General features: G+C 37.6%; 1 protein-coding gene across 1 annotated transcript in view; it reads right to left on the reverse strand.

Annotated features, from left to right (window-relative positions):
- Positions 1–10,883: 10,883 nt before the first annotated feature.
- LOC124171387 (early endosome antigen 1-like) overlaps positions 10,884–12,593 on the reverse strand; it is a 33,263-nt gene continuing 31,553 nt past the window's right edge. Inside the window, exon 17 of the mRNA XM_046550557.1 lies at positions 10,884–12,382. Within this exon, the coding sequence (XP_046406513.1) occupies positions 12,158–12,382 (225 nt within the window). The 3' untranslated portion in view covers positions 10,884–12,157. The remainder of the gene's footprint in view (positions 12,383–12,593) is intronic.

The following is a 12,593-nucleotide window of genomic DNA, read 5'->3' on the forward strand; positions in this document are numbered from 1 at the left end:
AAGGCGTGGATGAGTAAGAGGGGATGAATGTGTTTTCGCCGATTTTTGTATGGTTGTGTGTGAGTGTGTGTGTGTGTGTGGGAGGAGGGGAGCTCGGGTTTTCCCTGAGTGAGTGGCGTAGTACTCCTCCCTCCCTTTATTGTGCATTACCCCCACCGAACCGAGAGAATTCCTAAGTGACTGTCGGGCGGAGCCTATGCCCAAAATCAGTGCGACGTACGGCCGGAGGAGACAAGGGGCCCAAATATTTCCAGAAAGATTGATCTGGAAGAAGAATTTCCCCCCCCCCCCCCCGTCCGAAGGAGCAAAGGACCAGCTGAAGAGGACGCATTATCTCCGTTCCGGATGCAGCTTCCTCCAACAAGGGAGAAAGGAGTGCAGTAAATGGAACGAGAGAGTGTTGGATCCAACCTGGTCCAGACTCGGACTACGACAAAGTAAGATTGCAGCTATCCCCCCCCCCCCCCCAAAGCGCCCTTGTGTCTCCTGCCAAGCCAAGTTAAGACAAACAGTCACGGAACGCACCCGTTACATTAGTGAAAGTGAAATCAGTCACCTAGTACAATTAACGTTCGCACCCCAAATTTACATTCGACGGGATGGACTATCATTTACCTCCCCAGTCAAGAAATCATTGAATTTGTATCATATTTACGTGTTCACCACCGAACTTTACTTTGTTATCATCATTTTCTATATTGATTTTCATCTAGAAACCAAGTTATATTGTTTTTTATTTTAATTTATCATCGATGTTTCATAAGTGGCTTTCACCAATTCATATTTCATTAGCGTATAAGAGGGTTCCTTTTGTTTTTGTCATATGCAACATTATTTGTGTGAATTATATTTTGTTTAATTGAAAGTGTTTGAGTGAGTGTTTTGTTCTGATTTCCTTCACGGGTCACCTCAAGGAAAATATCACTCGTCCTTCCTTTCGCCCCGTCTGATTTCCTTCCCGTAAATGCGTGTTGGACGAGTGCATCAGCGCCCGAACGTCACCCATCAGTTTGAATCGGGAACCCCCCACCCGCAATCATCTTCACAGAAGGGGAATATTTTTGTTATTTTATGTGAATTACGAGAAGTGAGTGGAATAGTTTTGTCCCGTAGGTCCCATGCGGGAGGGATCTTCGCGGATTTGTATTTTTTTTTATTTTTGTGCGACGTCTCCCCCCGGTTCTATTGTGGTATCCACGCGAGTCGGGGGTGGGATGCCACAATATATATATATATGAGCCATTGCTCATTTAAAATAAACGCCGGTATATAACGGGTGCTCACGAAGAGAACGGGGAGAATTTTTGTGTTGGGAGTGCGCGGAAGCAGAGACCTTCCTAGCCTAGTCAAGGCCAGCGCACAGCGAGCGAGAACGGGAGACATCGAGAGACGAGGTTTCATCGAGGCACGCGATTCATCGTGGGAATCACCACCCGCTGTTCTTCGAAGCCGCAGGCAGAGAAAGACCTGTTGGGCTCACGACGGCCGAAGCGGTGATTCGACAGAGAACCACACCATTGACGCGGTAAAATACTCAACATAACCCCTCTCCCCGGATAGTGCATTATCCACTCTCCCTGCTCGATCCAACATAATTCCCCAAGAAGAGACCCCGAGTGCTGTTCACTCGAAATAGTGATTTGTGGAACAATATCACGCAACCCTTTGCCAAGTTTTTCAACGTTCTATAAAAAAAATTGTATCAATAATCTCCCGTCCACGAGATTTGCATATTCAAAGCGATTGTGCTGGACATTTCGCACAACTGGACGAGGAGCTTGTACATTCTTTGGCATTTGTAAATTCATCATTCATCCATTCATCCTATTGATTTCTTTGTATTAGAATTAAGTAATTTTGGTGGGGTAGTGTTTTTTTGTCTTCTCGATTCATTTTTCATTTATGTGTCACCATAAGTCGAGTCATTCATCCCTCATTAGGATTAAGAAAGGGTATTTCTTTGATTTTTTGTCTTTTTGTATGGTCAATTCCGAGAATAAATGTGTAAACCCGATCATTCTTTAAGAGGTCGTTTCTACCTTAACTGTGCTCTGCACTGAGGTCAATCCATCCCCAGTATTTAGATACCTTTATCGCGAACGCGCACCGCAGAACTTCCACGACATTATTATAATAGACCCGTGATCTATTACAATATATATATAAATTTTGCTGAGCACCATTGCACAAAGAAGCATGTTTCTTGCAGTACCACACCAAAAAAGATTACTACCATCATACCTAGTAAAAAAATCCATTAAAAATTATTAATAAATTATGAAGCAATGGCACTTCTGAGAGAGGAGTGCATATTAAAGCGTTCCAGTTTAAATACCAGCCGGAACAGAGGGGTACGAGGGATTTAAACACTGCTGTACGTAACGTGTTAAGGAGGGAGGTGTTAAATGTGTCATCCCCCTCTTCTAGTTTAAATGTATCCAGATGGGCACTGCCATGATAATCAACTGATACATTTATAGATTCACAAGGGGTCTTTAGTGTGAGAACGGTCCAGGGTGTTGCGTCTGGGGTGAAGGGGTATTTATACGGCCATGTTTGTCAAAGGGTTGGTCAGTGTTTCACACGCCAAACATCATAATTTTGATGACATCTACTCCAACCATGTTCGCATTTTGATGCATAATCAAGAGTTTAGCTTAATGGCCACCAGTATGCTGACCAAAGAATGTAGATGCTCTCAAACTGTTCCCATGGGAATCTGCTGTATAAGTTTCTTCAAATGCCGCTGACTGCAAGATCCTTTACATTAAATGAACATTTATTGTTTTCAACTAAAAAACATATTGCAGACAATCATTGATCCATAGGATTGGGAAGAAAATTTTACTCAGATTTTCAAGTGGGAAAAAAAGTTCAGCCATTTACATCTCAATGGCCAACTATGCCATTCTCCTTGCAATGGACTCATTTTGTCATGCTCATTTTATCCCCTGATCATGCCAAAATATATAAATAGCAGGGTCAAAAAGATGCTTGCACCTAGCAATAACGGTGATTCATAGGATTTCACTTATCACATCCTGAAGACCACAGAGAGTTGTGGATTGCAAGACGTCCCACCACCCTTTTAGTCGCCTCATACGACAAGCAGGGATACTGCGGGAGTATTCTCAACACCCCTACCCGCAGGGTGGCCCAAAACAAATCCAAACAATCAATAAATCATAGGTGAAGCAATATGCTCAAATGTAAACATTGAAGATGCAGATACTGAGTAGTTTCATACTTCCACTACCTTTATGAAATTCAAATGGCATACTTAAATCTATCAATAATGTAAACATATGTAAACTATTTCCTATGCAGTAGAAATACATGAAACAATACTAAGGAGAGTTTTCAGGCTCAGCTGATAGGAAACGAAAACAACCAACATGACATGGAGGTGAGATTTCCACACTTTTCTCAAATGACCAGTGCTAGAGTAGAGGATAGGTGCAAGAAGAGGAATTGCCCTCAAAACAGATTCATCAAACAACATTCAATTTATGGATTTGGCTCCTTAAAGAAATATAAGCCCTCAACTAATTTTGTTACTGTAGCTTAAATTAAGGAAAAGAGCTTCACTTCCAACACTTGAAATTTAGTTTTTCAACAGCACTTCCATTTGCACCAGACCCTACAAGACAGCACCACATGCATACTTCTGTGCCTCACTTACCCAGAGGAATTTCTGATCAAAAGCAGATGTAAGAAGTATGAATCAGGCCATTTTTAGTTTTCACATCAGTTAAGAAGACGATCGACCATTACATATTTGCTGGTTACACTTTTTGCCCCAGTACACTCATATCTAGTCTTAGAAATGGATATACTTATACCATTTTTCTTGGTCCTCTTTTATTGATCATGACACCTGATAATCTGAGAGTATATTCTTACTTAGTACTCTTAGAGCAGTTCTTTTTCAACCACAAATTTTTGGAAAATGAAAAATTCACAAATTTTACTGAAATATGAGCATTTGAAATTTATTTTAGCAGCAATTTCAACTTAAAACACATTTCACAACAACATTGCAAACACTTATAACATGCACGTACATTGCTTATGCAAAGCACACATTTGCAAGAAGTGTCCTCACTCATTTTTCAGTATTTGATGGCTGTTCCAAAACTGGAACTAGTGTATCAATTACAATACATATTAAATTTTATACAAAGTAAAATATAAAATATACATTTTGAATATACAGTTGCATACAATGGTATCAAAATATGAAGATGTAAATAGGGAAAAAATCATATCCAAATTACTGAAATTCTTGAAGGTAACAAGATAACTGTACAGATGAGGTAGCCAAAGGGCTGCATAAAATGACATTTGCAAACTTTGAATTCATGTGAGGAAAAATATGAAATTTGCACAGAACATCAGCTCCAAATAAATTGCACCTTGCCATGTAACAAAAGTATGTACAGTACATGAACAACCCTGGCTATTAAATTAGAAATTAATGAAACAAATATTTAGACCTTGTGCTCTATTTTTTATGGATTCTTGATAGCTATCAATATGTACTCATTGAGGTGTACAGGGAAGAAAAACAAAAAATCTCTTGATTCTAGAGATTCGATAGCTTCACACTATTAATAAAGCTCTTCCCTCAGAATAAGAACAATTTAAAATTATACTCACTGGATTAACAAATTAAAAAAATAAATCATTCAGTATTAAACAACTGGACAAATAGATAAAGATAATAAAAGGGCATATACCAGCTAAATAAAGTTTTCAGTTGCCAATTATTACGAAATTCTTAGCCTCTCTACCAAGCATAATATGAACAAATTACAGAATAAGCTTTCCAGCATTACATTCTGAAAATAAATATGTAAAGAAACCTTCAACACATTCTAAAGAATAAGACCCCAAGTCAGTAGTGCCATTAATAAATAACTACCAAGAAAAAATTGTGCAAAAATTTGGTCCCATCTTACCAACTGATACTTGATACTTAAATGCGTTTAAAGGGATTTGAAATTGAAGAACATGAACTAATCTCCAATAATCACATTTTCCAAGTCAAATTATAAATTTAAATAACATGAGGAATAAAGTCATACAAAGTGTACAAAATGACAGGTAAGAGCTTTAAAGCAAGTGAAATGGAAAATAAAAAAGTGTTGGGGAAAGTGCAAAAAAATCTGAAAGTTTACCTGGAACACTTCATGAGAAAAAAACAACTACATTAATAATGACAAAAAGCATATCACATCTGAAATTATGAAAGCTTTATCAACACTAGTAAGAACTCAAACTGCATATGACTCATTTCTTTGGCAGTAATTATAACAATAGAACCTTTGTAAAAATCTCCGTAAACTTTGCCCATTCAGACAAATTATTATATATTTAGATTAAGCAGCTATCCATAAAAACCTGTGAACAGTTTTTAAAACATTGAGCAATAAATATTTACACACAAATATCAACAAAGCAGATTATTTCACCTAGTAAAAATTACAATGTATCCTCAAAATTTGACCAAAATCTCCAAACCTAAGGAAAAGATGTGAATGATTCCACAGCAATTAAAACTACAATCGATCAATTCAAAAATATTTTCCTGCTCTAAACAAAACTTTCTCTTTCTGGAGTAATCTAAATTCACCGTCACTGGTCTGTAATATGTATGGAATTACATCAAAAATTAATATATGTATAGATGGTAACATGAGATTTCAGCTGAACATGCTAACATGCAGGCAAAGTAGAGAAAAAAGACATATCACCACTTCGATACATGCATGGTAAAATCTTCATAGTTGATACATTCCAAGTTCCAAAAATTATAAATAATGAAAACACCACATAATGATGGCTAATTTCTAATGATGAAGTGCTAATCGATGCTTAGAATTATAAAGAAAAAACACTTAAAAAGATTGGTTAACCATGATGAATATTCACATCAGCAGCTATCAAAACAAGTGAGCCACCTAATTTTCATCAAAAGAAGCATTTAAAGTGTACTTGTCAACAGCAATCAAAACGTAAAGTTAAAAAAACAGCGATTGGTAGTTCAAAGTTGATGCAAAGAAGCAGTGAACATAGGTTCCCTAACTTGCAATTTGAGGTAAAATCAAAATATGATTTCATTAAAACTACTTCTACAATAATATTAGAAACTGTCTAGGCTAGGTTGACCAATCCAATTCAAAACCCATTTATGACAAATTAATTCTCAAAGGAAAACAATCTCTGTATTATTTTTCCATTCTTAAGGAGCACAAAGGAAGCAATAAAAAATCTCTGGTCAAAGTAGGAAAGACATAAAGAGTGTCTTAGTGAAACACCAATCCAATTTTAAAGCATTATCATACATGCTGTAAGAGCATCCATACTGAGTACCCCACACAGAACCCATGCGTATGGAAAGCTGTAGTACACCAATAGAGCTGATGTCAAAATCCTAATACCAAAAAATTCTAAAGCTCAAGAAATGGATTAGCAAAATAAATTCAAAAATCCATTATACTAATTCACTAATCCCTTATATATTTAAATAAACAAGAAGCTAAAACTAAGCAAAATTCATGCATACTAGCTGCTCTGTTGCTGTTCTAAAAATATAGATTAAAATATCCATTGAGGGTATACAATTACGACAAAAAATACTGTTCCTGCCACCAAAAAAGATATGCAACAGAGGTAATAATGCAATATTAATGGTTTCACAAAGGGTTATTCATCCCAAGACAAATGGGAAACAGCCTCATTTCTAAAGGACTGCAACAAACACCCCTCCTCTACTTCTGATGATTCAGAAATATACTAAAGAAAAAATAGGAGTTAATTAATTAATAATATTCCACTATTTCATAAGATACTTGTTCTCCTTTTTAGTATGTGCATACATGATCAATTAAAGAGACTAGAAAGAGACTATAATATTTTGTAAACATGATTTTTAAAAAAGCCATAGGAGGCCACACAATATTTAAATTAAATTACCTTGAAAGGAGAGCATATCATAATTTGTCTTCACCCAAAACATTCAATACATTGGTGTAGGAATACTTCTAAACAAAATTTTTCATACATAAAAAATTAAATATGAATCAGGAGTAGAGTTCCTCTGCTTCAAATACAAAAAGCTTACTTCCTTGTTCTTTGTAGAATATGGGTTTTACAGTGACCAAACAAGCATTAAAGGATAGACAGAGGATATCAGCCAAAAATTACTTAAACTAAATAATACAAAAACAGCACATTATGCTTGCCATATTGAATGCAGATACAGTGGAACCTCGATCTATTTTTCCCGCATTCATCGTTTTCCGCATTCATCATTTTCCCATATTCGTTGTTCGCCATTCCTGGTCCCAAATAAAGTTCCATGCAGACAATGTAAGTTTCTTTCCACACTTATCGTTCCTCGAAGTATTGCTTCCCCCCATTGATTGTTTTAAGATCATGGTCCTCGTGTGCTATTTTCCCACATCCATCGTTTGACAAAAATGAGAGAAGTCTCCACAATGTGTCACTTATTGCTAATAACAACAGGCACACAGTTTGAATCCTCCCAAAGAGATGGAACTACCATAGGAAGAAGCTCAATGCCGTACAATATTACCTACTTTACCTATTTCCCACAATCCACAATCCCCCTCCCATCAGCCCTTGGCCTCCCCTATCCTCCCCTTTCCTCCACTTCAAAACCAACCAAAAGGCCCCAGACACCCTCACCTTGGCTTGCACAGGGTTCATATTATGAATACAATAAATCATAAGCTTAGAAAAAAATTCCATGCTACTCAAAAATACACCCATGCCTCGCTTAGCTCAAGGGATGTGTTCCTCAGGGTATTTGCGCCATACAAATTTGCGCTATATGAGAGCGTTTTAACATAGGGAAGATAGGGATGCATTCCTGGTAGCATAGGTGTTATGCATCAAATTACCTATTGACCATATATATTACTATTAATAGCCGTAGAAAAGCTTATCTATACAAACGTTTACAGGTTAAAGTATCTTTAAAGATCTTTAAAGATAATAGGCACTCATTCAAAGACTTATTTACCTAAAAATAACATTGTAGGTGCCTTTGAAATTCCCTCCTGTCATGCGGGTGGGCTAACATCTCTCATAGGCTATCATAGTGGAGAAATTTCGGAATGGTGATACTAAATGTTCACAGAGAAGCCAATTTTCCAAAAAAGTTGGCTCATTAACAGCAGTTTTCAGGATATTTATTTTACCACCTAAAGGCAAACCCTAGATTGGAGATTGAAGACATGAGATACCTGAGGAAAGTCATCCAAATTAACCCGATAATTAGAGAGCGAAATTTTGCTAATGCATCACGAAGGCTTCACACCCTGTGGCCACGGGTTCAAGTCCTGGCAGAGGCAGAAACTTTTCCGAGATGCCTATATCCCTGAGAGTAGTGTGGAGGGAACTTCCAGTGCAACACACTGTCTGGCAGATGGGACGTTAAGCCCTGGTTAAGCCTATCATTACAACCTGACTAATTCCAACACAGGGTTTCTATCCTCCCTCCCTTACCTCGTGGCAAAAATGAAGCCAGGCATCGGTTACCTCCCTCTAAATATCATACCATAGATAATACAGAGCACAAGGCACCCGGCAGTGGCATAAGTATGGGGGGATGAGGGGATGGATCCCTCCCAAAGCCTCAGAGAAATGAAAAAAATCTTTAAAACAATTGTCTAGTTTTGATACGCAGCAACTAACTGCATCTACTTAAAGTTAAATTTCAAGTGCCAACATGGTGTAAAATATATTTACAGGCATGTCATTTTTTTTAATATTCCGGGAGTCCCCGTTGCCTTGGGGGAAGTGGGGGAGCCGCCCCCCAGGTATTACCATCCCCCCCCAAAGCATATTCTCAGTTTCACCACTGGCACCCGGGATATTCCGTAACTAAGAATTTTCCGGTGCTTATATCACTTCTTTTAAGTGAGCAATTTAAATAACCGTGCAATTGCCGTCAGTGTGAATACAATTAGATTAAGTGCCCGGAAAAATCTCCCCTCTCCAGTGGGGGCTTGCCCATAAGGACTCTCGTACGCCACCCCTCCCAATGATTTGAAAAAGGAAAAAGAATAAATACCCATTCAATTATAATTATACATCTAATTAACCAAAGTGTTTTTTTTCAATCGCATACATCAAAAATGTAGGGAAAACACACAAAGAGAGTGCGAGAAGTTCACATTTGTAGCCACGGGGCACTGGCCAGAACGTCCCAATCCATCAACATGTAATTATATGAAGAGTGATAGTGGTGGGGGCTGCTGGTGCAATGACGCATCTAAGCTTGTGCCTCATGGAAGTCTTGGGATGCCACCCGATCATGCGCAGAGCAACGTACCTAGTGAGTTGACATCGCTGCTAGGGTTGGCGGCATTATAATCTGGCATCTACTTGGTGATGCAGTGTTGCAGAATACCTTGTTTTGGTTTAAATTTTATTATTATAAATATTAAAATTATTTATTTTAAATTAAACAAATTTAATAGATAGCCTTAAAAACTCACTAAAATACCCAAAATATTCAAAAATTTTAAGCCTCCAGTGAAGTGTGCCCCCCCCGAGCATTTGACTCAAGAGCCGCCACTGCCCCTCTCTCTCATGTTTACGCACTAAAAAAGAATTTCCCCATGAAATTTTAGCACTAGTAGATTGAATCTAACAGATAAAGCTTCTCTGTTGGCATTCTTCCGCGAATTCAGCGCTGCGAACTTCGACTCACAAGCCACGTGATTTGTCTTCACGGAATTATTTACTTTCCCATTTCTGATAACATCACCGGACACTTTTGTACTTCTATATAATGGTTATAAGCTACTCCTGAGTTGAAAGGAACTGCCTTATCTTTCACGTTTTGATTTGACTTTCATGATTACCTACGTGACGACTGACGATGCGAGTTATTCTCCGAGGGCATTCACACTACAACTCTCGTTCTATTAAAAAATAAATGCTTTCCACCAGGCACAGTTAAGCTAATAGCTATTCAAGGTCCAACTATGTTTCATTTACACCCAAAGAGTTACAAGTTGGGATCTGCGTGCTGGGTAAGCAACTTTCTCCCGGCGCAATTCGTCCCGCAGATGTGGGATTAGCCCGAGGAATGAGACCACCCATGCTGTTTTTGTCATCGTGTTGAATCACCATCGACTTACGTCCATATTGCAAATACGATCATCTTTTTTGGATGACCTTGGAAGCCAAAATTTTGGTACCAAGGATATTAAATGGCTCATTTGGGTGTTATTTCGCTGGGGCGATGGAAAACGTAACCTTGGAAAAATTTTAGAAAATATTCCGTTAGAGATAGATAATCTGTAGTTCACAATTCCAGTTTGACGATCATCTACGATTAGCCCGAGGAATGAGACCACCCATGCTGTTTTTGTCATCGTGTTGAATCACCATCGACTTACGTCCATATTGCAAATACGATCATCTTTTTTGGATGACCTTGGAAGCCAAAATTTTGGTACCAAGGATATTAAATGGCTCATTTGGGTGTTATTTCGCTGGGGCGATGGAAAACGTAACCTTGGAAAAATTTTAGAAAATATTCCGTTAGAGATAGATAATCTGTAGTTCACAATTCCAGTTTGACGATCATCTACTTAAGTTAAAATTAATATCTAATAAGCAGCATCGCTCATTATTAAAACTTATTATTCTTTATTGACATATCTATGTAGTGAGTGCATACTACTCCTGCTACTGTGGCTAAAATTGGCGTGCGTACCGCTATCTTCTCATAGAGCAGTTCTCTGACAAGTCGTATGAGTGAGGTATTTTATCTCATTGGACTGGAAAAATACGTTTCGTAACCGAGGTCGTCGTATAAGTGAAAAGTTTCATAACCAAGGTTGAATATGCATGGGTTCATATGGGGTTATACACAGGACCAAAAAAAGTCGGTGAATAAGTGAGGTCATCGTATGACTGAGGGTTGTATAACCGAGGTTTTACTGTATATGTATTCAGTAATTCAAATCAGCATCTTTAAGCTTTATACAACTTTGCTTGTAGCACCGCAAAGGTCACCCACATGACCACCAAAAACCATGAGGGTAACATATTAGTGACATAAATATTAACTTTAAAACAATTAATGAATGAAATTGTGGCTTTAAAGCTAATCAGTACCAACACTTAGATTTGGAGATGAAGGTGAAATACGAATTTCATTGTAATTAAGATACCAACTTAGCGCTAGCTGGAGCATCCAAAATTAATGCATGAAAATAACTTGTGTAATCAGATCATATAATCTAAAATGCACACAACTAATTTAAAGCATGTAAATATAGATAACAGAATCGTAATTTCTCCGGCTACCTCCTAGCATTAAGTTAGGCATCATACTCTAGGTGTACTATTTACATTCCAGACTTCATCACATTGAGACCCCACTGTAAAATGTAACTTCACAAATCATTCAAAAAACATAAGGAGACAGCCAGAATCTACCTAAAAAACCTAAACATTGAAAGGTTCTAGGTTACATTAGCCCCACAATGCAGAGGAAAAATGGGCATCCACGATTATCTTCTAGCTCATCTTAATTGAACACCAGATGACTTCAGTCACACATATTGTGCACTATTTGAGCAGGAGAATATTTTCTGACATAACACTTTGCACTTCTTTCCTAAATTTCATGGCACTTGAACTTGTGACAGCTAATAATAAAATATACCACTGAGCAACAGTCATTGGCTGTGATCTATTTGTTAAATGGGCAACCAGCAACTTAACATCACCGGCCCAGGCTATGAACCCAGGAGTATCAGCAGCTATAATAATTAGTTCACATGAAAGACATGACAATTAAGGCATATGGGTTTCAATGGAAAGATATAAAAATATTTATGTAACAATAAAGCTGCAATGGTTCTAATTCCCCAACACTGGATAAATATAATTTTTTATAACTAAAAAATATTGAAATCAGATCAGAGAAACCATGATGTACAGTGAGCACTCAAACCTGGGGCAACCAAGGAGGCAGGAAATAATACATAGGAGAAATAAGGATTATAGGTTCAAGAGAAACCAGAGTAAACAGCATATGGATACCACTGGTTTCATTAATATGTACAATCAAATTTATGACTCCAGAATAATTCAGTCTTAACAACTAATTAGGGACTAGCTCAAAGTAGCATGGATCACACACTCTTACTGGCTTCTTGTTGCTGGCGATAGCAGCTGTTTTCATTGAGCAGTCATTGCAAAAAATCTGGCCACAATTTCTGCAGTGATGCTTTCTAACACGGATTGAAAATTCTTTTGCACACTTGGCACAATTTGTGGCGTCTGCATCTTCAGTCCACTTACGACCAGATAATTTGGCGATTTCCATCTGTAATATAAAATTTGGCATTGAGACAGATGAATAGACATAATAATGCCGGTGACCATAACAACAAGAAAAATAACAAATAAATACCACAAATATTATTGCAGTCCAATAAAATTAGATTGGCATAACAGAGCATATTAAAGTGAAATTATAAAAAAATTGGTATTTTGAGAGATACCTACATACATATACAGCATCTGAATATAGGCAA

This window comes from Ischnura elegans, chromosome X (assembly GCF_921293095.1).
Source record: "Ischnura elegans chromosome X, ioIscEleg1.1, whole genome shotgun sequence".
Lineage (NCBI taxonomy): Eukaryota > Metazoa > Arthropoda > Insecta > Odonata > Coenagrionidae > Ischnura > Ischnura elegans.